A 26,161-nucleotide genomic window follows, 5' to 3' on the forward strand; every position below is an offset into this window, starting at 1 on the left:
GTAAACAACCATACCTGCGGCAAGCCACAGTAAATAAATTACTTCAAATACGCACCAGACTGCAAGAGTGATGGTAAGTTTACGTTGCTACTGTTACAGCAACGAACTACAAAATGTTCACTAGAGGCGAACTTAATGAGTAGCGTTGAAGGCACTATGGAGTCGAACAGAGAAACTTATCCCACTAGTATCAAACAGCCACTAATATAAAGACGCCCGGGAAAGTTTAATGCTTCTATATACGTTAGCTTGTGTTTCTTGCAGCTTCCTACCGGCCATAGCAATAATATATTATAAAGCGCACTTATTCTTCTATCAAAATGGTTACCGACATGAAAAGCGCCCACCATACTATACAAATGGTATATCCTTAAAGAAATTGTCAAAATAATCTAGCCAGTTTGAAATTTCTCTAACGATAGATCCACAAAAACGCGAAGATGATTTGTCCCGTCGTCCCGGCGAACCGTCGTACGTGTTTTGGCCGCACTTGTTATGGCGGTACAATAGCCGTACAATTGGACGCGAAAAACATCCTAGACTAGCATACTATCTATTAACGTTATCAAATTAGTATATAGCTGTTCAATTGTTATTGAGCATGTTCACTATCCTCTTCGCACCCTAGCGGGCGACCTAAGTCTTTACGACCGCTTAAGGGTCCTCAGCGCAGCAAGCCTATTTTACAAAAAAAAGCGCCTAACTAGCAGCCTTTTTTAAGTCAGTCGCTCTGAACCCGTGTATGCCACCCGGTCTAGACACACTCCGGTCCTAAGCTTAATCGAGAACCTTTTCTAGGCGATACCAGTAAATTAGCTAAAATAAGATGCTTTGTTCTGGATCTTCGCCGGAGGACGAACCGTAGGAGACCGGCAATCGATAATGAAATCATAATAATAACGAGAACTTTACTTAAAAGATATGTTAACATCAAAGGTATCGTCCTACAGCGACGGGTTGGGTTCGCCAAATAAGTTAAGAGTAAGTGCTCTCGTAGATGCCATCGACGCACCAATCAAGGTTTAGGGCATATTACGTAACACGAGGGAGGTGCTACATAGTCGATTGAAAGTACGCATAACCAGCAAGCGATATGCGCGGGATGATACAACGGAAAACACGGTTACTGGCCAGCAAATATTGGTCTAAATATAATCTCTGCAATGATCATTTGATCTGATCGAAAGTGCCTTTTTCAAATACTGCACTAATCGAAAGACATTAAAGAGGTGCTAGTCGATGAAGGTTACTAAAACGAATAACACTTCAGTGGTACGTAACGTGTATAGTGCCGTTCAGCGTAGATCTACCTCTACGTGTCCAGGGATACAAATACTGACCACAAAGTGCTCTCAGTAACGAAAGAGTGAGTAATTCTTTGAAGTGTTATAAAGTGCTTCACAATAATAGTTCATTTGCCGTTGCCTTCATAACCCTATCTGCTTCTTGAAGTTCGGCTTTGTTTATCTGAAAACGGGAAATATTATGTTCTATTAGTATATTGAAGAACATGCAGTGATTCTGTGAAACGTGTTTTTCATCTGCAAACACTCTCTACTTCGCTAACTTGACAAAAATGGTCTTTGACTTAACAAAAAAGCGTAAGCAGGTGGGTTCGCGGTCGACCACTCTTTTCCTTACGAGATCTGGGTCCGATGTTGTGACATCCTATGGATGGTTTTCGTTACCTTTTAGGCCGTCGTGGCAACATTAAAAACAATGGTGAGCACAACTATAGCAGCTGGGGAATGTGCGATACCGTGCTCTACTCGGTAGATTTAGCTACGTTATACATCGCAGTAGCTTCTCTGCTCGTTATCTACGAACACTGATTGTGCATGATGGGTCGTCGAAATGGCGCACTTCTTGCGGTATGGTACGATCAGGATCCTTAATCTTATTGATACGAAAGATAACTACTGAAAAGCTTGGCCTATTTCGAGGATTGCGGTCCTCGACGCTTGACTACATCACCCTGTTTGCTTCGCCTGCCCGTGTACGAGAACAATAAGAACTAATGTAGTTATAGATCTTCAGGGATACAAGGAACAGTATAGTCGTCAACTCTTACGTTATTTACGATGTGTCTAATGAATTGTTCAACCAAAGCCACACAATTAAACTCAAATAATTAAAATTATTTGTTGATGATAATCTTTTATATTTCGATTATTATTCACGAAAAATGTAGACAGTGTTCTGTTAGGGCTTGGGACGTTTGTGTCGATTGCAGGGCCGATTTCTCAAATGTGACCACTACCCCAAAGGCCACTACTTAGGCTTTCTGCTATAATTTTCAAAGTGCAGATAGTGCATTGTTGTCTAAGGCCGCGCAAGCAATTACCCTGAGAGGAAGCACCAATTCCGACGAAGACGCTATGGAAGGGGAACGGCGGTTAGTTAATGGCACTTAAGAAATTAGCATTAAACTTCAAACTAAGATGAAACTAACTGTATTCTTTACTATTTAATAAAGTACAAAGCAAGATGTGATGCTCATATGCGGATCATATAAGGACTGTATGTCCTTCATTTTCAAGGTGCTGGCTAACATAAAAACCATGACAAGCGATACGCGCATCTGAATATATATTTTTTTTTTCTTAAATTAAACAAACCAATGAGGGACAATTCAAAGATTCATTTTTTTGTCAACTTTCCTGACCAAGGGGCACTTTCTAGCAAAATTAACTAATTATCAAAAATATATTAGCGCTTTCGTATCTAAGATCTATTTAACTATCCAACTATGATTACATTTTTACCTCTAGTAGCAACGACGAACGCTCTTGCACCTGTCCCTGTAATGACAGTTAGGGTTGGTATCAAAAAGGTACGCAGTTATTGTGGTTCTGATTCGTCCGACCTGAATATACGTACTAGACTTTCTATCAGAGTGGTCACTACAACCAAATGACAGCATCAGCTCGTTCAATCTAAATACAAATATGCTGATCCTGTAGGTCGAGCTGTTTACGATATTTATGGTGCTGCAACGTCCAACTTCTCCCTTCTGCTGTTGCCCTCTGTGCGGTTCGAATTTCTAAGCAATAACAAACTGATTCCCAGACGTCAACAGTCGCAGCAATCAACGTTGTTGGTTTAACTGGACAAGCAGCGAGCATCGGCGAAAAGCAAGACGAACCTCTCAGCCGTGGGACGAAAAAGCCTCCAATTGGAATTACAACACTCAAAAACGTTCAAATAGAACAGGACGTCCGGGTTCTCCCGCGGCTGATTTCTAGCTTGCCTTGATATCAAGCTTTTCTTGCTGCTGCTACTACGGCTCCTCTACAGTTGCCGTGGTGGACGCGCGGCTTCGCATGGCAAGGACCGGCGATGCGGGACTGAGTGCGGCGGCGACGCGCCAGACTCAGGCGGAAATAGCGGTACACTAGAGACTATTCCAAAACTAGGTAAACAGCTTCATTCCGGAGCGAACGGCGGAAAAAGCAGGGCACTTAGTCTGCACTGGCACAAGCAGCAAAAGCTGGACGGGGAGAGTGTGCGAGGGAAACGCAAGACATCACGCAGATGAGTTGTACCGCTACAGATACGCCCGTGTGTACCGTCCGTCCTAGTCCATCGTAGCGAGCAAACGCTCACTTGGATGCGTACGCCGTCTGATTGGCCGATACCGTAACAAGTCAAAGGTACCAGTGGTTCCTGCTATTGAAACACCAGCAACACTTGGCAACATAGTAATGATTAGCTGCACAGCCTTAAATGATGGTGGAAGTGCTGACAGCTTAAAAAAGTAAACAACATTATCATACGCAGAGACATGATTGCGCGCACTAAAAATAAATGCCTGCCAGTAACAAAGTGTAATGAGCCAAAAGGTGGAAACGAATCGCATCGAAGAGTTGTGCTAGCAACGGAATCCGTAAATATTGTATATCCAGTGAACGGATGTGCTGCCAAAGGTGAAAGGAACTGAGCGGCTTGTTGCCGGCTGACTTTCTCCATGACTCGCTTCCAGGTGCTCTCCCGGGGGAAGCATACGAAAGTGACGTAATCAAGCTTCGGGCCTTTAAACAAACGGCGCCCATTGAAGTGGCACACGTTCTACGGTTTGGATGAGCCGGGCCTATTCTGGGTAGTCCCACACGTCTCATCAGCGCAACAATATAGCGAGATCACACAGTGTCTGGCCTCTCTTATACATACATCTATAACATATATAGTCAGTTGTGGAATGATCGTGGGAAGAAAACTTACTCGCCTCGGTGTCGCAGATGACATTCGCTGGCCGACAGCCAGTGGCTGCTGTGCGCTCAGCAGAGCCCATTGTATTGCTTTGGATCCCCTCTTTACCTTTTGCTTATATTTTTTGCGAAGCACCAATTATATAGTAAATAGCTAGCGCCGGCCGTCGTCGGGGGCACAAAAACTGTGACATCTAACTTCTAAGGTTAGGCGAAATGGAAAAAGCCCGCAGCGGAGATGTAGAGGCTTACGTTTCTTCATAGGACGAACGACTGCCACTGCTCTGACATCTCCCATATGAAAATGATTCCATAAGCTTCGCTCAAAAAGATGAAAATCACCCTCTTCTATTTCTCGCTCATCTTCTACCAATGACACGTTGCTGGTTCACCGAGGGAGTTCCAGCTAGGCCATCAAACTCGAATACAGACAATCTATTTGTATGCAGTTTGTTACCAGCTGGCGTACGCAAATCCACTTTTCAGAATGTGGTCAACAATCATCCCTCGGTTCTTGGCCCACATGGTGCTTTAGCCCAGTCATTTTGCCCTTTAGGTATCATCATGTGAATACATTCAAGGTACATACACCCTTTACCCCGCCCGTATCATGTCATTTTGTAAAATGTTTTTGTTACGACGGAAAGTAAAGCTCAAATAAAAAGCGTCAAAGCTAAACGGCCTTCCTTTAATTATAATGAAACGAACTTTATAAAGGAATATGAATACTCGATACGCATAATGTGCACCCGTATTAATATTATATAAATGTCGATTGTGCACAAAGTTAACTATATATTATATCGTTTGTTCTCTACATGCTAAGATCACAACTAGGGTGTTAGCCGCATGTTACAGGCAACCGCTCGGCAATTCTACTAGAACCTGGGGAATAGCCACGTCCTAGATATAGATAGCTATCTTCTATATGCCCTTTGACGACGCTGCTAGTACGCGATGCATGTTATGACGCATGCTGTTTTGAACCGGTGTTCTAATCATGATTTACCGCAGTATTTCCGGGGGTTGCAATTTGTAAGGGGATTAACCGATATCACCGGAACTTGTAGGTGCTCGTAAGCGGGACGTGCGTTTCGCCAGTTCAGTCTCTACAAACTGCAAAGAGCTAACTAGCCATTATATTTTGCGCACAAAGGCCTCAAATTGCAGCCTCGAATAAAACTGCCTCTATCCAGTATGGGCAATTCCCTTACCGATATGTTCGGGAAGGTTTCCTGATTTTTGCACCGAGCCACTGACATCTGAAGGCGGTTACGTCATAGGACCTTATTAATCATGTTGTCCGACGGGCGGGGACGGTACGGCATAAGCAAAAGGGTAGAACCCAATGACAATTTGACGCTGCCTAGCAGATTTCATCAAATTTGACTGACCTAGCTCCTTGTTATGTGGTGTTATATCATTGGGTGTTAAGTCCTACGATATGTTCCATGGCAGTTTCTCGTCAGGCCAGGTTCTTCGGTACATAAACTGACTTCCGAATCTAATTATGTCACCCTTTTGTCAATGTGAAGTACATAATTCTTGCATTCGTCGTCAGACGAATCGCGCTCGTAGCTTCACTGTTGACTCACAAAATCTGAACCATTATTACTAATTACGTTCTAAGCAGACGTGCGAGCTTCTTTAGTTTGGATAGTTGTCGTTGCTAGTGCTGCTCTTGATGTTCTCGTCGGCTTCCTCAAACTACTACAGAATAGCAGGACAATCGAGTTAATCCTCAATATCAACACAACGTACCGGTCCATCGCTGCCTTTTCAGGTCAATGTTTATCTTGAATTAGCGCAAAATCGTTTGCACAATTCCTCCTATCTTGATAAAGGTCATTGGGTGATAGATAATTTCGCAGGTCGGTGACATCAAAACCCGTCACGGACATTTCTAGGTTGGGGACATGCTCAAACTCTTCATGGAAACGCTTGCACACAATTAGTTGCCTATCTGTCATTGCCCAACAGTCATTTCAAGGTAAAGTGGGACGTCCCGTCCCGTCCCTTCCCGCTAGCTCTAACGTCCTCGATAAATAGATGATAGAGAATACTCTAACAAGATTTGGAAGAAATTTGCCCCTCAGAAAATTATTGGCCAACAACGTTTGCTAAACGACGTAATTATCCAGTGAAGCCAAAAAATGACTGGCTAGAAGACTACAAGCATTGAGTTTTTGTTATTTCACTAAATTTGTCTATTAATCATTACATTAGTCAAATATCTCTCATAGAAGTACACTGAGTTATTCTAGCTAGGAGGCAGATGGACATCGCATTGTATATGTGTGATCTTCTAAGACGTGCGCAAGCTTAACCTGTATGTACACGTCTATTTGTCGTCTAATTAAGACAATATAAGGTTCAATTGCTAATTTGTACAGTGTGAGGCTTGACTGTAATTGACACTTGATTGTAATCGGTCCTTCGTGTTTATGGCCAAAAATTCGACGTGCCCTGAGCGTAGTCTCAACAAGTTTATTAAACCGATAGGATAGATCATTGCAAAAGCATTTAGTTCGTTATAATGGTGCAGAACACGAATTTGTGCTGATTGAAATTTCTAACAAAAAGATCATGCGCATGCAGACATTAAAACCCAGCAGAACCCAGACGGCAGCTGCTAAGTCCACGGCCAGCAGCAAGAGAGTTGTGCTTAGCTGCGTACGCTTTGTTTACTTCTACCGAAGCTCTTCAGGTTCGTTAGGTAGTAATATCTTTTTTACGTTTGATACGTTCCTTTTTTCACATGGATGGTTATCGTTGACGTCATGTCCATCCCGTTTTAATTACCCTTCCTTGCAGGTCGCTTATCGCAATTGAGCTCTGAATAACTCTTATGAGTCAGAAGCAAGCTGATCTGTAAAGCCGTGTGGTCGATTGTAGATAAACGGTTGTGAGCATGAGTAATCCTTTTGTAAAATGTCTTGAAAGGAGCTCACGGCGAATGGACCAGAAAATGGAATGCCAAGCTCCAGTATTAGTACTTGCCAAAGGTACATGCTGTTTAAGCTACACATCAGCCTTGGCAGAGATTAGTAGGACTATTCTGCTCTGAAAAGTGAGTATTTGCGCGTACGCCGTAAGCATCGCTGCCGTATCAAAACTTAGTGTTTTCGGGAGATAGCTTGACATTTTTCATGACTTAGGCGTACGATGTTGCGTCAAAGGATGTATTTTTTTTACTTCTCTATTGTCCGCCTCATCGTTGAGGTTCTCCACGTTGGTCTTAGGAAAAGGAACGGTTGTTCTCGGAAGTAAGTAGGAAGGCGGACGACATGCCCTCATTGCAGAGAATTCACAAGGGCTATCAGCACGGGCAGATAGTTGCCGTGAGCCCGCCGTAGTCCAACAGAATCGATTCAGAATGAAAAATCGTTCGCTTTGTAGAGAGATCAACGGAACGTTCATTCGAAACTGAACTGGTCATGGAACGTAGCGGCAGCGGGGGAGAGCTGCGCGCGCGAAGAAAGGTTACGCAGCTTGTAGAAGAAAAACGTTGAAGAGGTTGTCGGCAACATCGAAAACAAAAATGGCCGCAGGAGAAGAAGTCAATGCTTTCACACCATTGTTTCTCTACTCGACTATGTGAAGTCTTACTGTCAATTTTAGAGCAGACTTTCCCAAGACCTTGCAGCTGCTTGAAACAAATTACAGGAATATATATTCGCATCGTAGATGATAAATGTGTACTGGAAATCAGTGTTACGGCTTGGAAAGGTTCAATTATGGATTCCCTCAACATTGGACCAAGTCTAACTTAATTTTTGTAGAAAGAACATGAGGACATGGAGGCTTCAAATAGGGAATTCCAAATTCTTGTGATTGAGAAGCGCGCATGCGCTGGTTGGTTCGGTAGCATTACCTACAAATCTATAAAATATATCGATAATAGGTCCAATCTGGTTGTAATAAAAAATAGTCACATACAAACTTGCTTAGGTTATACAAGGAAAAAGTGCGCACTCTTTTTTTCTCTAAGGGTCCACGACGAGGATCTACGGTACCGCAGTAACTAATGGCTGGTGTCGATCGCATCTAGAAACCGCATTTCGTTGTTTGACACATAAACATAGTAAATCGGATATACAAATTCAGTATCAAAGCTACATGCATGGTTTCCTTTATAACTGATGATTTTTTATGATACAAGCACGAGTAATAGGATGTATATTATGATAATATTTCGGTAGAGATAGCCTATATGTATGATGCATACAATGTGTACTATCGTCGTATACCAAACAGAAGGCGATATTAAGTTTTAGCTATTGAGAAAAGCCAATACCACGTAGCACATCATACATGATAGCTTTTTACCCTAGTAACTTACAGCATAATAGATAGTTTATCACAACGTTGGCAGTCATATTAAACAATTTATGCTGACCTTGAAAAATTACCGAAACAATGATTACATTAACAATTTTTTCCACCCAATCGATTGTTGTTGGCACACCAAAATCATCAGAAAGCCAGCGCGTTACGGAAGATTTCTGGACCAAATGCAGAGCCCGCTTATGGTAAGGCGTTGATACAGGATTGATATGAAATAGATGAGGAAAGAGAACTGTTTAAACCCGAGCATTTTATATCAAGTGGACGCTTCCGTTTGCACATATCGTTTTGTCGTCAATATAGAAAGCGTACTCCACTTAGTACTATGTTTATATTGGCACGACACCATATAAATCCTGCAAAAAAGTTTAGTAGCAGTCGACTGAAGTCGGCACCTCCGCTCCCTCATCTAGATCGGAGATTCATGAGGTCTTATTGATTCTGAGTTGAAAAGTTTACACCTTTGAGTTTTTCTCCAGTCGATCTGGATGACGATTATTAGGTGGCACATGTGGCAAAAAAGGAAATAACATCGCGCAGCTCACGCTTCGAACAACTACTTGATAACCGACCTCAAACGGGATTTTGATAGCGCAAAAGTAGACTCGACACACGAGCTTCTGATATGATAAAGATGTCACTGTTTACCTTTCGTCTTATTACGGTACCGTCCGTCTTCTGTACTTTGGATTTTATCTGGTGCCTTTTGTGCCCAGTGTGTGTATATTAACAAACAAAACATACAGAGTGTCCCAAAGGATACAATTTAAATGATTACCACTTTAATCTAAATGTAGTCAATATATAAATTCAAATATACCGTTGCCCTTCTACTATAGATGTTCAAATTTGGCACCGTTCCGGTCAAGACGCTGTTGAAAGCGATGGGCTACATTACTACTACACAGATTTCGACAAACATTTTGTTTGGTGGTGTGACGTATTATTGCGCAATTAAATCTTACAGTGTTGCCATTTTTCTAGCATAGACTTTGTATTTAAGACACAGTCGCAATTGGCGTTGGGACTGAGTCACGGACAGACTATTCTATGGCCAGTCTCTTCAGGTTCTTTTTTTTGAAAGACTCTCCCAAGGATTCATCGTGACGTAATCAGGATGATAAAGCGCAAATATTTCGTCCTGTCGTAGGGAAAATCTACCATATCTACCTATGCTTCCCGGATTCGATTCGTAAAGCAGACTCTTGCAGTAAATTTGGGTAATCGCCACAATGCTGTCAAAACAAGTGGTCCTTTGCAAATCCATTTTAAATTTCGCGCCACACTATAACTCTTGATTAATTTACATGGTGCTACTGGATAAGGTGTATATTTAAAGTGGCTTAATAATTGTAAAGATCGGTTGTTGTAATTCGCATGTAATTTCATCTCTTTAAACAATCTTACCCGAAAAAATGTATATTTTGTTCACGATTTTTAGAAGTTCCATTCACAAAATGTTTTTTTTTGTCTTTCAGTCCAGCTCAGATGTAACTCTTTCGTTCGTCTTCATCGGCCATCCGAGGTTGGTGAATACCTCCCGCTAGCCGAAAGTATTATCTCCCCTTCCCAATGCCAAACGATCCGTTAATTGACTACGAAGATAAGCTGAAAAAAACCTGACTCCAATTGTCAGATTTGAATGTGCGACCTACTTTTATCAAACGTTAAGGGTCTGAACGCCCCATAGACTAGACGAAACGCATAAGGAAATATAGTTTTCCATTCTTTTTTCCCCAGTATTTGGTACGCACACAGATTTGTTACTAGTGATCAGAGCACTGCCAAATGAAATTCGTAAAAGCACGTTTGACAGTATAGAGAACCGCAAACACTAACTGGATAAGTCCGTTCAACACCAGATCTGCAAAGTTCTGATTAGAAGGAACAACTAGTAAGTTGCGAAATAGAGAAGGTCAAGGAGTGTATAGCGAACACGTGACAAATAAATTCTTTTCTAGAACTCGAGTAAAACGCTATGTTTTTTGTTAAATAAAAACTGAAGATAATTAGATAGAGAAATTAGAAATATGTTTTTGCCAAGTTGCTTGAGATGCCGCTTGAATTCAACTCTTATAGTTAGTACTATTCGCGCGCGTAGAAACACAAATAGTGCTGGTGGGGAAAGCTAACTCTAAGCAACGAATCTGTTGGACTCTCTCTGCATCTAAACATTTGAAAGTAAAAGCCAATGTCTTTCTCACAGCTAATCGTCGCGCGGTTTCACCGAGAGTCCCTCTTGCAAACGGATTCATGCTTTCAGCACAGCGCCCTTTCAAATGCTCCTTAACCGTGTATTGTTTTGTCGTTTTCTGTTATGGCCGACCGAGGGACTACATCTAATTTTCGGCCACAACGATCAGTGTTTACCTCATTTTATTCGAGTTCCTTCTTGACGAGTCGCTCTTTGCCTTCGGAAGAGTACACTATTTGGTGGATACGACGTTCATTCATTTCCCTTCTACCGTTTTTGTAAGCTTTTCTTCTTCTAGTTACCTGGAACCGAAGAGCCTACCAGTGCCCGATGTCCTTCGAAACTCTTACGAAACCAGTGAATTCCGTCGCAACCCCCGTCGTCGCGCTGCCACCACTCTAGTAAACCAGCTACGGATCCCCTCTCTCTCAGGCCAAATGGGCCTGGGATCTTAACCTGCAAGTCACCTACACACCCCTTATAAATATTCCACTTGCACGGCAGCGGGAGTGACTTGGACGGGTCCCTGTGTGCCGTGGGAAACGACAAGAAGAAACACCAAGCAAGCATTCCACAAACCCAACGGGCTAAGATAAAAGCAAGCAGCGACGTTTTCAACGACAGCGATGATGGAGATCGGCGCACAAACACAGGCTGGCCGCCAAGGAAAGAGACAATGAGCCCATACATACACGTTCACGTCTACTGACAGCCAGAGAGCGGGAGAGATACATATGAACTTAGCAGCGAGCAGCTACCATAACAAGCGCAGGAAGCTTGTAAGTGGAAAGTACGTACACGGCCGGACGACTTGGACACAGAATCGGACATTCTGCTACGACCTCGTATTTCATCCTCGCGCTAGTCGCGCTAGACTGTTGTTCAGGCCAGACGAGTTAGGCTGTTTTCGCGTAGAATCCAACCGGCCTGTCTGAACAGCGCAAGCCGAAGAACAGACGACGCTCATAATCGCCTCTCTTGTGCCTTTGCCACAACTGCTACAAACTTCTCACTTCGAGGTGAGCACCTCTCACTAGTACCTGCCAGGCTTCACGTTATCATATCAATCTCCACCTGCCTAAGTATCACAGTCTTCTGTGTTCCACTTTACCCACATGCCTCAGCGTTTGTTTGTTGTTCAAAAAGTTCTAGCGAGCAGCATCGTTCCTGCGATGGGACTACTCAGTCCTTGTTTCATCCAGAGTGGTGGTTTCCAAAAGTCGCTTTGCTGGGTTCTCGTTAATCGTACGCCCATGTAACTTCCTGTCCACCCATCTACCGAACGACATGACCGTCGCTTTGTTGTCTAGTGGTAGGACAGTGCCGCTCTGCTAACCCGAGAACATTCACTCATGCACACATGCACACCGTAGATGGTTTAGAGAAAGGAACAAAAATACGTCGGTAGCAGCAGCGACTGCGCCGCTGTTGTGACTTTATATTCGCTTGTCGCCGCTGAGAATGACGACTTCCTGTAGACGCTCGGTGTTAAGTTCTCTGCTGCTGTAAAAGGCCTACGAATGTGCTGGATGATCTTTGATTAAAGTTTAAGGAAAAGTCACCACACCGAGTAGAATCCGAAAATATAGTCTATATCCTTTACAGTCAATCCTGTTTCATCTAGCAAATGATTTGTCGCGACCATTCGAAAATATAGGTATACTATCTTTTAACAAACTGTGCGGAACGTACTTAAAGGAACACTGTTTTCTAAAATACTTCAACTGTCAGCGACTCTATTGAACTAGTATCTATAATACATAATTTTGAATTATAATTCTCAATAATATCTCCTCTGACACTACTTGATAATTGATGGTATCCAAATCGAGTCGATCACAGTGCTTTGGTCGCTAGTTGGGTGCCTAACTCATGCTCCTGCTGCTGTTAATCACCAAATGAAGCAAGACGGATGTTCCGTCAACGAGAAAGCCCCACGAAGGTTGAACACGTATCAGTGTAAATGACACTCAGCTTTGATATATTTCAACGTTAACTTTGCATACTTAGCTCGTTGTGGCACAGAGGTCATACATCTAGTCTAGATAGATACAGCTGTTGGACTCTTATTGCGCATATAATTGTTTCCTTATATATGAATGCACGACGTATATCAATGCAGCAAGATTTTTAATTGCTTTCCTAAGAAAAAGAAAAAAATAGACAAGGTCCGCAATGTCGTTTGACTAAGACTCGTGGGATTGGTTCGTACTTCTTCTACATCTGTAAAGCTTTCCCAATGAATAGCCCCGAAGGTTAGTTTTTGCAATTTCACAGAAGACCTATTAAGTGCGTTGGGTAACAATTGCTAGCTGGCCAGGAAGTAACTTCGCGTAGTACATAGATATCATTTAATGAAACACTGTTTATAGAGTTCTTCAACCTCATATAGTGTATGCATTTGTTCGCACATATTCATTCGTATGCAAGCTAACTGTCGGACGAATCTTCTTGATTTGAAAAAATACAAAATTATCTATAACCAGTGGAGAATAGGGTTTTACGTTTGAATATTATATATATACGTATATGAATGACAACAGTCGACTTCATGGGGCCGATTGTTCATGCAATCAGACCAGGCGTCATTAAGATTATAGAAGATTCAGTTACAGGGAATTTTGCTCTTTTTTTTCCTGCAATAAAAAAATCAACACAAGATATAGTGCGTTTAAAGAAAAGTCTCGCGCGTGATACAATTTGTAATGATGCAATGTAGGTATTAAATAGGATGAATAATTATAGCAAGTTAATAAACCGATTTACCGTGGCCTTCAAAGCGACCAGAAAAAGACACGGCATCTATTCCATTTGTTAGTTCTTGCCAGCAAATACAGCTCAGCGTCCACGGACGTCGTCAAGTACCATACGGTGGTCTCCCGCAAAACATGTCGATCATAATAGAAATGAGCATTCTTTTGTCACTGATGACTCTGAATGCAGCGCCTCTAATGAAGAGTATCGTAGAGATCTGTTATTATAGTCTATACACATGGCGATTTAAGCTAGGAGACGATTGTCTTACGTTTTGTTGGGCGCTTTGTGCATATATTTTCTGCGAATTCTAAGTAAATTATATCTGCTAATTTCAACTGCAGAGGTTTATTATCGTAGAACAGACGTGCCTAGTCGTTAGGAGCAAACGGGCCTTTCTCCCCAACAAAGTGCTTGAGTTTTTCTCGCCGATCGTTTTGCGCCGCATCTGAGTGAATGGCTATTACGCCTAGTTTTTATTCTATGCATCCAATCATACATCCGCCAGCAGCCATGGCAGCTACGATAAATGGTTTCGGCTACAGATGGCCTATAGATATAGGAGACTTATCGCTCGTAACACAGGCGCTTTAGTAACTGGTCAATGCTAATATTTTTATTAACAAACCGGTTAATAAATGAGGCTCGGCTGCTTGCTGCGTGAATTACATGAAGTTATCAGTAGAGTTAGCTCAATTTTTTAGGATTCATTTATCTTTTGTCGGGCACTACGTTATTACAGGTCTGCCGCTCGTCTGCTATATACTATACCGGTCAGGTAAACGGCTTAGAAAAGGCTGCGGACTTTTGTTCGTACAACAGCTCTACATGTATGCATATCTTCATGACTTTAGACATGTCCCCATATATATATATATGTGTGTGTCTGTACGTGAGCACGGTCCTATGTTGGTAATATCAAACTAAAACAAACAACACATACCATCTAATTTGAGTTTCGGGAGCGGTCAACGCACGGGACACTTACCTGAAAGACAGAGTTATAGAAACATGTTAATTTTCCATTACCTTATGCTGAGTTGTTATTCTTAACTCTATCATAAAAAAGCATTTCTGTAGATGCCATAACACTTATATCGACCAAAAAAAAAATGGATTGTCTTGTTTATAATCTTTGTGTAGCGTCTATCATAGCAATTATATTTGACAAGCTTCTCATCTTAATTGAACGCTGAAGCCGAGTTTAGGGTCTGATGATCATTCTCGCCAAACTTCGTGACGTTCTATAGATGACCTATATTCGCTATCTGCTACATATTCGAGCCGCCAGCTTCGGCGCCAAGGGAAGAGTACTCGGAATGTGCTCGCCACTCACATGGAATTCTTTGGACTTCAACTCTATAAACGTCCCGGTTCTCTCTTGCTTTTAGCCTCCCGTGTTTTCTACCTATCTGCGTCATACAGGGCAGTTTTCCCTGTGCTGCAAACGTCCCGTCGGCAACCTCTCATTCAGACGCTATTGGCCATTGCGGAGAGCTAGCAATACTTTTGTCCATTCAGTAGGCCTCATTTCAATAAAGTCACCAATTGGCCTGCACTGCTCGTTGAAGCCTGTTAAAGAAAACAACATAAACTAACTGCTGCCATAAGGGAATGGGCTAAGCATGAAATTTGGTGTTCGTCGACCATGCCTAGAAGGGCACTCATATCGCTAATAGATGTAAACCCCACACGAGACTATTGCGGTTGAAAGCATCGATCATTGGCGGACTCAGAAGCTGCCGTTAAACGACTGTCATATCATTGATTAGTTTGAACCAGTACAGGTGCATAATGTGTCTACCGCAACCTGGGCGACTCAAATATTATTGGCGCTAGATTTAGGGTTTGAAGGGAAAGGAGGTGAAGAAAAAGGATGAACCCCGATTGGGAAATAACCCTGAACTGCTATGTCAGTTTCAGTGTATAGCGTACCTTCCACCGTCCGCAATATCCACACACAGGGGTATGAAGAAATATAATGAAAAAAAGCTGATCCACCATTGTCACCGCATATTGGCACTAAGTAACCAGCGTATTCTTAACGAAATCGGTACGGAAAACTCCAATACTTGATTAGAACTCTTGGATTAACTAAAGGCAGAATCAGTGTGTCATTGCTTTGTGGTCCATCTAAATATGCAAAAGTTAATATCCCTTTACAAATGACAAAAAATAACCCTGAATGAATTCGACGAGTATTTGATTTTTGCATTCGGTGCCCACTTTTTGCACAAGCGGTTATCCTGCACGTCGAGTAGCTGTTGCCATCTAAGAAAAGGTCATCATGAACGAAAGATGTCCCCGCGGGCATATATTCTTTTTCGCAGTAGCGGCGGCAGCAGCAGCAGCAGCAGCAAAGATCAATCGTCGAATCGAGCAGTCTGTTGGTCGGATCGAACGACGTGCCCATAGACCCTCCAAAGTGACCAGAGGGCGATCAAGCGAAGCATTCAGGTTGGTTTCTGCCGCTTCCCATTGAAGGGCATCTGAACTGAATCGTATCCAACGTTTTCAATGCAAAAATTTTACTCCACACCCGGCATAGCCAAAAGCCGAGGTCACAACACTATCGGCGAATGGTTCTTCGGATGCATAGCAGGGTCCAAGAGACCGAAGAACAATGGAAAATGACTGTTAGCGTTACTTCTGCAAAAATAGCAAAGTATGGTGGTGGAGGATGCTAGGTGGAGCAGGGGAGGCAGAACAATGCGCTGCAGCTATGTATGCTGTAAGCAAATGAGCTCTCCTAACGGGCCACGCTCCGCCAACATGATTCGTTCTTATCTATGAAACTAAAAGAGACCATCGCTTGTTATACGGCTACTTACGAAAAAACGATTTAGGAGTGAACAATCAGCCTGGCTTGATACTCTCTATTCTATACCAGTACTGCTGACTAGTATGGGTCATTATACGTAAATGTTGTATTTAGACTTTTGGAGAATGTAAACCTTAGTCGTTCGTACCGACGAAGTGTCCGTTTAGTATTTGCTTAGACTGAACCTAGACCTTAAATCGTGTCTAAAGCATGGGACATTATTCATTGCCATATGTGATTTCGATAACTGTATATCAAACCAGCGAAGTGTACATACCGTCTATGTACAGCTTATACATACCGTGATACACTAGCATTTGTTACCCCTACAAAACCGGCAAAGTCGCCATGGTACCTGTCAAACAGACCATCGTACAAATCACAACTGTTGACAAATCGATGAGCATGGTTTTGTCGCGTTCTGAAGAAAGTCGCTCGTCCCAAATACAAGATTGACGCACCTGGAGCTTAAACTCCTATGTGGGCAAACTGAAGCTTGATTGCCGCTCGTTTATAGCATGCATCTCAATAGAGATACGCTTTCATTTTGTTCCAATCGCTTTGATTTCAGCTAATGTTCAGGACCAAAGGAGCTACGAGTTTTGGGAAATCTTCCGTTTCTTTCGCAAGTACCCTTCGCGATTGAAGCATTATCGATACGGTTTGGCTCAGTCAGGTCTCACACAAACAGAGCAGGGAAACTATTGCAAAGACGCACAAAGAGCGACAGATCTACAAAGGCGCAAAGGTGTGAGAAAGGTTGATCGTCGGAGCTTGGGTAGACTGCGCTATAGACGATACATATTCTGATTCTGGAAACACCTTTTCACATAGAAATTCCAGAATAATCGGAAGTGGTCCGATAAAATGTTAATGCTATCTTTGATAAATTCCCGAACGCGTCAGTCTAATCTCAGTTAACGTACGGAAATCTTTCTCGGGATCTATAGTAAATGTTCAGATTGTTGAACTGATATGTCTATAATTGCAGTGAAGGTTCAGCCTGCGCAGAAACAGTGAAGAATAATTGATATTATATTATATTTGTCTTTAGAAACCTGCCGTTTAGAAGTCTACGGACCTTCTTCTCAGAAAAGATAGCGGATGACTGCATGCAAATCAGCACGTATCCGCTAAAGAGTGTCCGAATTTATACTAAATGCCTCAAAGCTTGCAGTGAATTGGTAGACACCGAGGCATCATGCCAAGAGCCCTATGACGTACCTATGGTATACCGACCATACCCGCTCAATGAATCCACCATGGCCAGTCCTTAGACCGGCAGGGGAACGTCAGGACTGTGCTGAAGCAATTGTAACGTCGGCCGCTGCGTACTCTCATGACTACGACAAACGGAAACATGATAAAGAAGAACTGAATAGGCGCCTTCCTCTGCCGGTTACAGGCACCATGTTAGCAGTGTTGCAATATTAGAGACTCCTAGAAATGCATGTGACGGCCACTGGCCGAGTGCCACGTTAAAGTTTGTGACAAACTCGGCAACACGAGGAAGCTTCTCACCCAGAGCCGCACCAACGAAAAAAAGCCACCAGACCCACAGAATGAGTGAAGTTGTTTGCCATGGGTCAAAAAGACCACCCTTAATGAATAGTCAGTGCCTACTACCAACGATGAGTCCAGTAGAGCCTGCTAGAGAGTAGCTGCTGCGGCAGCAGCGATCACCGCTACCGATAAAGGTAAAATAAATAGCTTTACACGACAGAGAAGTCAACAGCCAAAACGATCACATTGAAAATACGCAAACTGAAGTCAGTGGCTAAAAAAAATTAGAAAAAAGAACGAAGCGGACCGAGAACGACCTGTGTCATGTACTCCTTGCATGCATGGCAAAAAGCAAAGGAGAGGTTCCTTGGATGGGCTATGGGAGAGCGGGCGGCGTCGAGGAGGAAACGGACACAAAGGCAGCTGGAGCACTTGCCGCGGTAGCATACTACCACGAATGCCACCTCCACAATAGATAAGGACAGCGCGACCAGAAATGAGAAAAGAGAGTGCATTGGACCAAAGGTCCATGAGAACGCAGAGGAAAAAGGCCAGCGGAGACATACAGAGAAGGGGAAAGAACAGCAAAATTAGGAGTACCGCGGATGGCATGCCCCACGATTACCCAACCACCAGAACGTCCAGCCAACATCGGTCGATCAGAAGGAAGAAAAACGAAGTTGCGGAAGAAGGCTATAAGGACGGCCCATAGCGGGGAAACGGCTGGGCCCCGCTGCAGACGATAGCTGGCGTTGGCGCGCCCAATCCGTGTTAAACGCTAGAACCGCCCTCCCACCCCCACCCTTTGCAACGTGCGTACACTCGCACAGACGCAGACAAGAAGACCTTTATTTCTCGCCGTATGGCTTCTCATGGACTAATAAAGAAAATGATTGCCTGCGTCACCGCCAGAATGGCCGCTGGTCCTACTAACTTTATGGCTTTTGCTTTTCTTGCGGTATATACAAAGATATGTACATATGTGAGTGCAGTGGGTATAGCATATGATTACTGTGCATAAGTGCAATAATGATCGTGTCACAGGCTCCTATTATCGATGCTACACGGTTCTGTAATGTTGTTTGCGTTGCAGCATACACAGGACGGCTACAACTGCCTTTTTAATCTAACGGAGAAAAAACTGGTTGAAGAACTGGTTTGTTGATTCTGGTCCTTCATTTGGTTACTGCTGAAATGGATACGCCCTATGCTGGAGCCTGATCAGCCTGTTTGTGTATTTACTGCACTGATATACTATAGGGTTGTCCATGCTAGGGGTTGCACGCTTGAATTTGGCACATTTTGTTATGTTATCAGATAAACGCCCCTTCATTCGAAACGTCTATCTAATATCATTGCCAACATGTCAATCAACGCTGAGGGGCAAGAGAGCCTCTTTCAGCCGTTGGTGACCCTGGCCAACTTCTACAGTAAGAACTAATTTTCAACTAACAACCCATCTTCAAACCTCCTTCGTACCTTTCTGTCGCCCAATTATCGCAAGAGTTAATTTTCAAAAGACAACAGGACCCAAAGGCCACAACGAAAAGGTATTACCTATTTTTGTCAGTGTTATCGTTTTTAAACTGTTATACTATTATGTATGCGCATCTATACATATACATGCTGCACGGGGTGCTGCGACACTGTACTCGTAGGTATATGATCTTACGGTATAGAAGCGCGTATTGCTCGATTTGTGTTGGTGGCGGTTTGACAACGAACCGCTTGTAAACAAAAACTCAAAACGCAAATAGCTATTCGATTGATCGCCTAGGGGGCAGTGGTAAGCCACAGCGGCGAAATCGTCGCTGGGAAGTTTCTTTGTCGCACCGCGCAGCTCAAAATCCGGTCCGTACAAGTAATAGCTAACAAAGTAATAGCAGATATGGCGGCCACGATGCCAATAGCGCCAACATGCTTTGACCATTAAGACCCCATTTTCTTTGGACAGTCGTTTGTACCTCAGTAAAAACATCCCCGATGACTAAATCGTCTTCGACTTCCGTCCATCGCGTAAACGTAAATGCGTATGCCTGCAGATTTGATAAAATAATGCAACTACTATTTTTCTACACGTTTTGCGCAAGAAAAATTATTTTATGATTTTCACCTTTCGCTGGTTTCGTCTCCCTCTCTCTCTTTCTTCAGTGATGTTTATCATACACGTAAACATTGTCACACAATTCTATAATGTGCTGTATGCACAACGATTGACGGTAAAAGAAATTATGTGTTGCGGAGATGAGAAAACATCCAGCTGCCCTTCTTTGTCTATGGATCCTATATGTGTACGTGCGTGACAAAATCACATCGTTGTGTCCGCGTATTTCTAAGATTTTCCCTATGTGTATACATCTATATATATAGACATAGATTTGTATTGCCAACTTCAACAACAAAGCCATCTCTCTTCCATTGGTTAACAGCAGAGAATCGGTTCACGAAGTTGCGGATTATCAGAGGCCCTAATGAGACTATTACGAATTTTACAAATAGAAGGCTATTATCGGTTAGCAAAAGTAGGTTAACGCACGTCAAATAGATTTCAGAAGTGGCGCTTCGTATATGGATCGTACAAGTGCCCAAGTCAAAACCGTGACCTCATTGTACAATGCATTCGAAGAACAGATCCATCAGCATGGAATAGGGAGACAGGGAAAGGCTGCATTTCTCCAAAACGGGTGGATACTGCTTATAAGCCGCTAACGACCACCAGCCGCAACTAGAAAAAAAACTTTCAAATAATTGTTGAAAGAGACGAAGGCCTACTAAGTATACATTTATTGTTAACGATAGCTTTTTGGAGCAGCTCATTTGATTCTCACTGCTGTAGCTGTGGCAAATACGAATTCAATTTTTTGAAAAATACAACCCTATATGAATTTGATGAAAAAACCGCAGTACTGTGAATGCGCATTGACGGTGATGTTTAATCTCTGAAATAAGAGGGAAATCTATCGCACAGTTTCGTCACGAGTTGTACAATGCATAATAGGAGGCGTTTTTCCCTACACGATAATAATTTCGTTAACACTTGGCATACGCATATTTGCGGAACCTGCCGAATTAACCCTTTGTTTTGTAAACGGCCACCATAACTCTAAGGACATACATGCCGTGTTATTTTTTTTACAGGAAATGGGTTCTATTCAATATCACATTGAACTTTCTATTATATGAATATATTTGTGCGCAAAAAGTACTAACATTTAAGAAATCATATGTCATATATTTAATATTCAATAGCAAATAACTAGGCAGGAACTTAAGTACACTCGTTTGTGTATTAATTTAGCTTCAAAGATGTTTCCCCTCGGCGCCAGACGGCGTTGTGGTCCCAATAACAGTATCGCGGAAGACCATAAGCGAGGCGCCTCGATCCGAGCACCTAAAGCGCAGATCCCTTCTTATTTCTAACAAAAAGTCACAGAGGAAATATTATACCTTGTATCCGTAATAAGCGCGTGTTGCAGTCAATTCATTCTCATCCAGACTAATGTTCCTTCAATAGACCCGAGAAGTCTGCGAAGCGCTTTATTGAGTGAAACATCATGTGTCTTTAAGGAATACTTTCGAAAAAAGCGATAGCTGCATCCAACTGAATCCGTATGTCACAGTTAAGTTGGCGATTGTCTAAGTCCTGAAATAAATATTTGTCGACTGGTCATGACATGGCCTGAACACTACCAGAGCTGGCGTAACAATCATGTTGTCCATTCACGCAATCTTAAGGTCGCCTATCAGATTTTAAACAGAAAAGTCAGTTTTTCTTCCGACCCAACAGACGGTCGGTTGGCTCTCCTCCTCAATCGTCACAACACAGAGAACCTTAAGTCCATGTACTCAGGAAGGTTTGAATCCGGAAGTGCCTAGTTCAAAGCGAGCGTTCTTGGCCACTTTGTCGGCTGGTTCTTTCAATTTGACGTCGGCGTGGCCACAGCCGCATGATATATATATATATATATATGTATACCTAGCTAGAACCAAGCGGTGCTTGTAAGAGAAACACGCTTGTAGAGGTTCAATTCCAGCAGCAAGTATGCCACTCTAGAGCCAAAAGGATAATTACCTCTAGGAATGTAACTTCGATACGCTAACATTGAGCACCACTAACCCGGTACATAAAAAAGACGGATCATCGGACGGATGATCCATCTTCGCTCGCGGAGCGATGCTACAAAACGATATATATATCACCGCTGCCATATGTTGCCAGCAAGATGAATTTAAGGCGCAGCTTTTGCAACAATACAGCCTCGAATCGTGCTTATAATGACGCCATCTTGCTTTATGTTCATTTTCGTTTTAAGTCATTTAGTAAACACAGTCGTAAATCATAAGTTCCACTGCGGCACAGCAAATGAAATCTTTTCGGCATGCAGAATCAATACAATCTGAATAGTTTTAAAATGAGCATCTCCAATCGTGCCTTAAGGAGATAGGTTACACATGATATGAGCGATTCGAAGTGGCGGTATAGCCTTAAGCAGGCATCGATAGGCCAACAGAGTTTGCCGCTCTCTTAAAAGCATTATCCGAGCAAACCTATTTATTACCTAAGTATTAGCAGAGTGCAGCAGCTACAAATGGATCAACACACGTTTGAAGGGCGCAAAAATGTTCAGTAGAATTCCAGCTTGAAACGAATCTGAAAAGTACGCAGTAGACAAAGGGACGAGCCGACCTTGGATCCGACAAAGGATGTTACTTAATCGACTTCACCAAGGCGTTTGGCTTCCTTTAGAGTACATCTGAAGTCGAGGTTCATAATCTTCGATGAAGAGGCCGGGTGGCAAACTTAACTATGGTCTTAAGAACTGCCGGGTAGGAGCTGAGGTCGTGATTGTTATTCACGCCAAACGAACCCAAATGCAGTTTAGTAGATTCTCCAAAGGACGGCGTTCGAAAGCTTGAGCATGCGCTATCCAGGGAAGCCTAAAGGCCATTACAGTGATCTTCGGCCTAACTCACAGCCACGTCTGAAGGCAGCGGACCAATGTCAAACAGATGCGCGCCAGTCAGCGACACGCTTTTCAGCATCATAATACGTAAGATCACTGTCTCTTGCACTTATCCCAAACACAATTAATTTTTTGCTCTGTAAGCACTACGAGTACGATAACTCCCTTGGTTAGATACAAAGGCCGTTTGTTATACGGTAGGCAGGAGGGCAGCAGAAGCAAATCGAATGGCCGAAATGTTCATATGTGCCTTATCGCCGCATCTTAGCACGGGACAACTGAGAGCGGAAGCTGCAGTTGCATATGCTTATACGACATGTTGTAAGAGCCATGACAAACGAAATCAACACGTAGTTCGCTCCGATGTCTTGGACATGGCGTCGAAGGTACACTTTGGTAACAGTAACGACAATTGAGGCCTTTATTTGAGCCGAATGCTTGGAAGAGCTCTTCAATTAAGAAACGCTTTAAAAACATAAACCTGGTCAGAAATATCTTCGGTAAGCGTTTATTCGTGAATATTGAAACGACCGGAGACGTTAAGTTGAAGGAGTTTACATGTCCAGATAAAGCCTCGCATGGTGACATCCAAATATCCACACAAGATTTCTAGTAGAACTGCTCGCCGCAATGAATATCACTAGCGAAAGATGCTGACGCCTTGTAGGATTACTCCCAGATTTATGCTATTTGTAAAGGAAAACTCGTGTTTATTAAATACGTTTCATAGCAAAGAATTATGCTGGATCTCCACGGGCCAATGGCTCGAACAAATGATTGAAGAAAGCCTAGTTAGTAAGAAGTTACGCACTAGCGATCCATGTGAATCCGGCCTGTTCTTCATCGACAGTTTTTTTCCTGATTACCGCACAATTGCAACCTGACCGAATAGGCAAAGTTACTGGAAGATCTCTTGAATCCAGATATCCTTAACAAACTGCACCGATGTGGGCCTTCTTTATGATCCGCTGTTAATTAGCTGCCGTGAGTTTTTTCCGCGGGAGCATACAATAATAATTCTAATCCAGTTCATCCCATTGATAGACACTGATCACTGATTAAACCACTTATTGTTTATTTCCGTTTATCCTTGTCAAGGGTCTTGGCTGAAATTCAACGGCAACCAATGCTGCAACATACACGACTGTACGCGGGCGGCCAGCCAGCCAGCCAGCCAGCTTTTCGCTGTCAGCAAATGTTATTGCCAAGTGGAAGCTTGGCCATAGTATGCCGCCATAGAGCCAACATAGTATGCCGTGCGTACGCCATATCTACAGGTGGACGCATTATCCTATCAAAATCACAATGATCAAAACGACGAAACTTTTCTCCACTCTTTTTCTGTATGGTCGGCACGCTCACGGAACGTCGACCGTGGCAAACGCAGATTGCTCTTGAATATATTTGTTTTATTTAGTAGTAAACTTTAATAATGCTAGGCACGGCCTATTCGTAATGCATTGGAAGCACCTGGATAAAATTACTTATAGCGTGCCTATTATAATGTTAACCAGGCAGCGGTCATTTTCATTTGCTTCATCATGCGTTTAACTTTTTTCACCGTCTATTCGGTATCTGTACGTTTCACTAAGTGCCCAAAGTACCACTTACCAAAAATATCCCAAACGCCGTCTGTCCTTCAAAAAACACACATTAAATCTCTGACAAAATAAGTCCACAAAAATCTCCAATCTGCCTCCTAAGACGTTGACGCACATATGATCAAATGGGTGAATGATCTGCTAGAATAGAGCAGTGTGCTAGCCATAACAAATTTGAATTACAGCGCCCCCGATTCCAAGGTCGTTTGCGGTTCCAGAGAATTTTGTGTCTTACAAACATGCTCAGCCTCTTCTTATTTATCTTAAATTCAGTCAATTATTTATTCTTAAGGTCGTACTGCTGCTAAGCTTTCGTGACTGCTCACCTTCAGCCTGTCTCAGACTTCTGGTATCAGCATGATTACATACGATTTTAAAATCAAGTATCGAAGATTAGGCAGCGCATATGAATAGTCGGCGCGTCGGGCTACGTCTCAGATCAAACAACCGCGTATTTTATAACTAACGACCTAAGCACCCTAGCGCGTTACTGTCCGAGAGTTGCCACGAAACCGCAATTTTTTTAGGAACAAGTGCTGTTAATATTACGATATGGATCATTACGCTAGCTCAGGCCAGTCGATTGCGTATTTACGTATTCACTTATTGGCCTAAAACGAAAACATGTTTATTATGTAACCCATGTAAATCTAAAAGCTTCGGGCGCATTTCGCTCATAAGCAGAACATGCTGGCCAATACATTTCGATGGGCCCTTTCCTTAATTCAACTGCCCTTCGCAGGCCGAATTTTTCTGTCGCGTCTTGTTGGCTGCAGTCTGGGCCGTTATAATTATCGAATCTCTATAGACGTCTAGAAATCGTCTAAAAGTAACGCCACCATTGATTGCGGTACCAGAATCAGCAATGATTAATGTTGGTTATTTCGTCTAAATAGAGAATATACGTAATTTACGTTAGCAGAAACAATGATGTAATGAACTCTAGTGATGCAGCTAGGTGCCCTTGGAGACTATTATAGACTCGCTGGGGCTGAAGCTAACACTATCCTGGTCCCAGGGTGAATATTGGTACTAATAGCGATATCTTATAGCAGTTTTTACATTAATATCGACAATAGGAGACGCAGAAAAATATCCTGTTATATAGTTAGATAGCGATATTTTTTAATTTTTATATTTTCAGCCAGGTATAATGTGCAGACGCTTATCACCAAATGTATTATATGACATAAAAATATAGCACGTCTATATTTGAACGATAGCGGATATCTGATGGTCGTAACTGGACCAACTTTGGACTACACAGAAATCCGTTGGTGAAAAGTTTAATTGATGACGGATTTACTGAAACTTGCCCACATGGTCTTGTTAGTTTAATTTTTTTTACCAGCGTAATTGTAGTCGGGTTGCTGTTAAATCTTAGATCATACTTCTAACGGCAGTTTAGCGACTGGCTTGGTTGCTTGCCTGAAAAAATCGAAGCGTACTTTGGTAGAGCATACCTTCTCGAGGAATATGCAAAAATAAAAATTGCTACTACAGTCATGATAATGACTATTATGCTTAAATCTTAAAAATAGTGAAAATAATCTTCAAAATGACAATGCTCTCATCATTATTCAACCCTTAAGCCACAGTCAAGTATGTCCTATAGACTAACCGAAAGCCAGGGCATCCTGTCCCAGCATCTGCGGGTATACGCATCACCGTGTTCCCAAGAATCCTTACCCCACGTTTGACTGATAGGCACTGCCTACCCATCATTTTTTTCATCATTGATCAGCTGTGGTTGCTCGAAAACGATCATA

The 26,161-nt window shown here is 42.6% G+C and overlaps 1 protein-coding gene across 10 annotated transcripts in view; it reads right to left on the reverse strand.

The window, feature by feature from the left end:
• Nucleotides 1-26,161, reverse strand: part of Ptp10D (Protein tyrosine phosphatase 10D) — a 177,378-nt gene that overhangs the window by 65,740 nt on the left and 85,477 nt on the right. Inside the window, exon 1 of one of the 10 annotated variants that reach the window (XM_022805996.2) lies at nucleotides 14,447-14,470. The exons of the other annotated variants lie outside the window; for them this stretch is intronic. Within the exon in view, the coding sequence (XP_022661731.1) occupies nucleotides 14,447-14,449 (3 nt within the window). The 5' untranslated portion in view covers nucleotides 14,450-14,470. Of the gene's footprint in view, nucleotides 1-14,446; nucleotides 14,471-26,161 lie in introns of those variants that run through there. 10 annotated transcript variants of the gene reach the window in all.

Source organism: Varroa destructor, unplaced genomic scaffold (assembly GCF_002443255.2).
Source record: "Varroa destructor unplaced genomic scaffold, Vdes_3.0 BEIS01000005.1, whole genome shotgun sequence".
In the NCBI taxonomy this organism is placed as follows: domain Eukaryota; kingdom Metazoa; phylum Arthropoda; class Arachnida; order Mesostigmata; family Varroidae; genus Varroa; species Varroa destructor.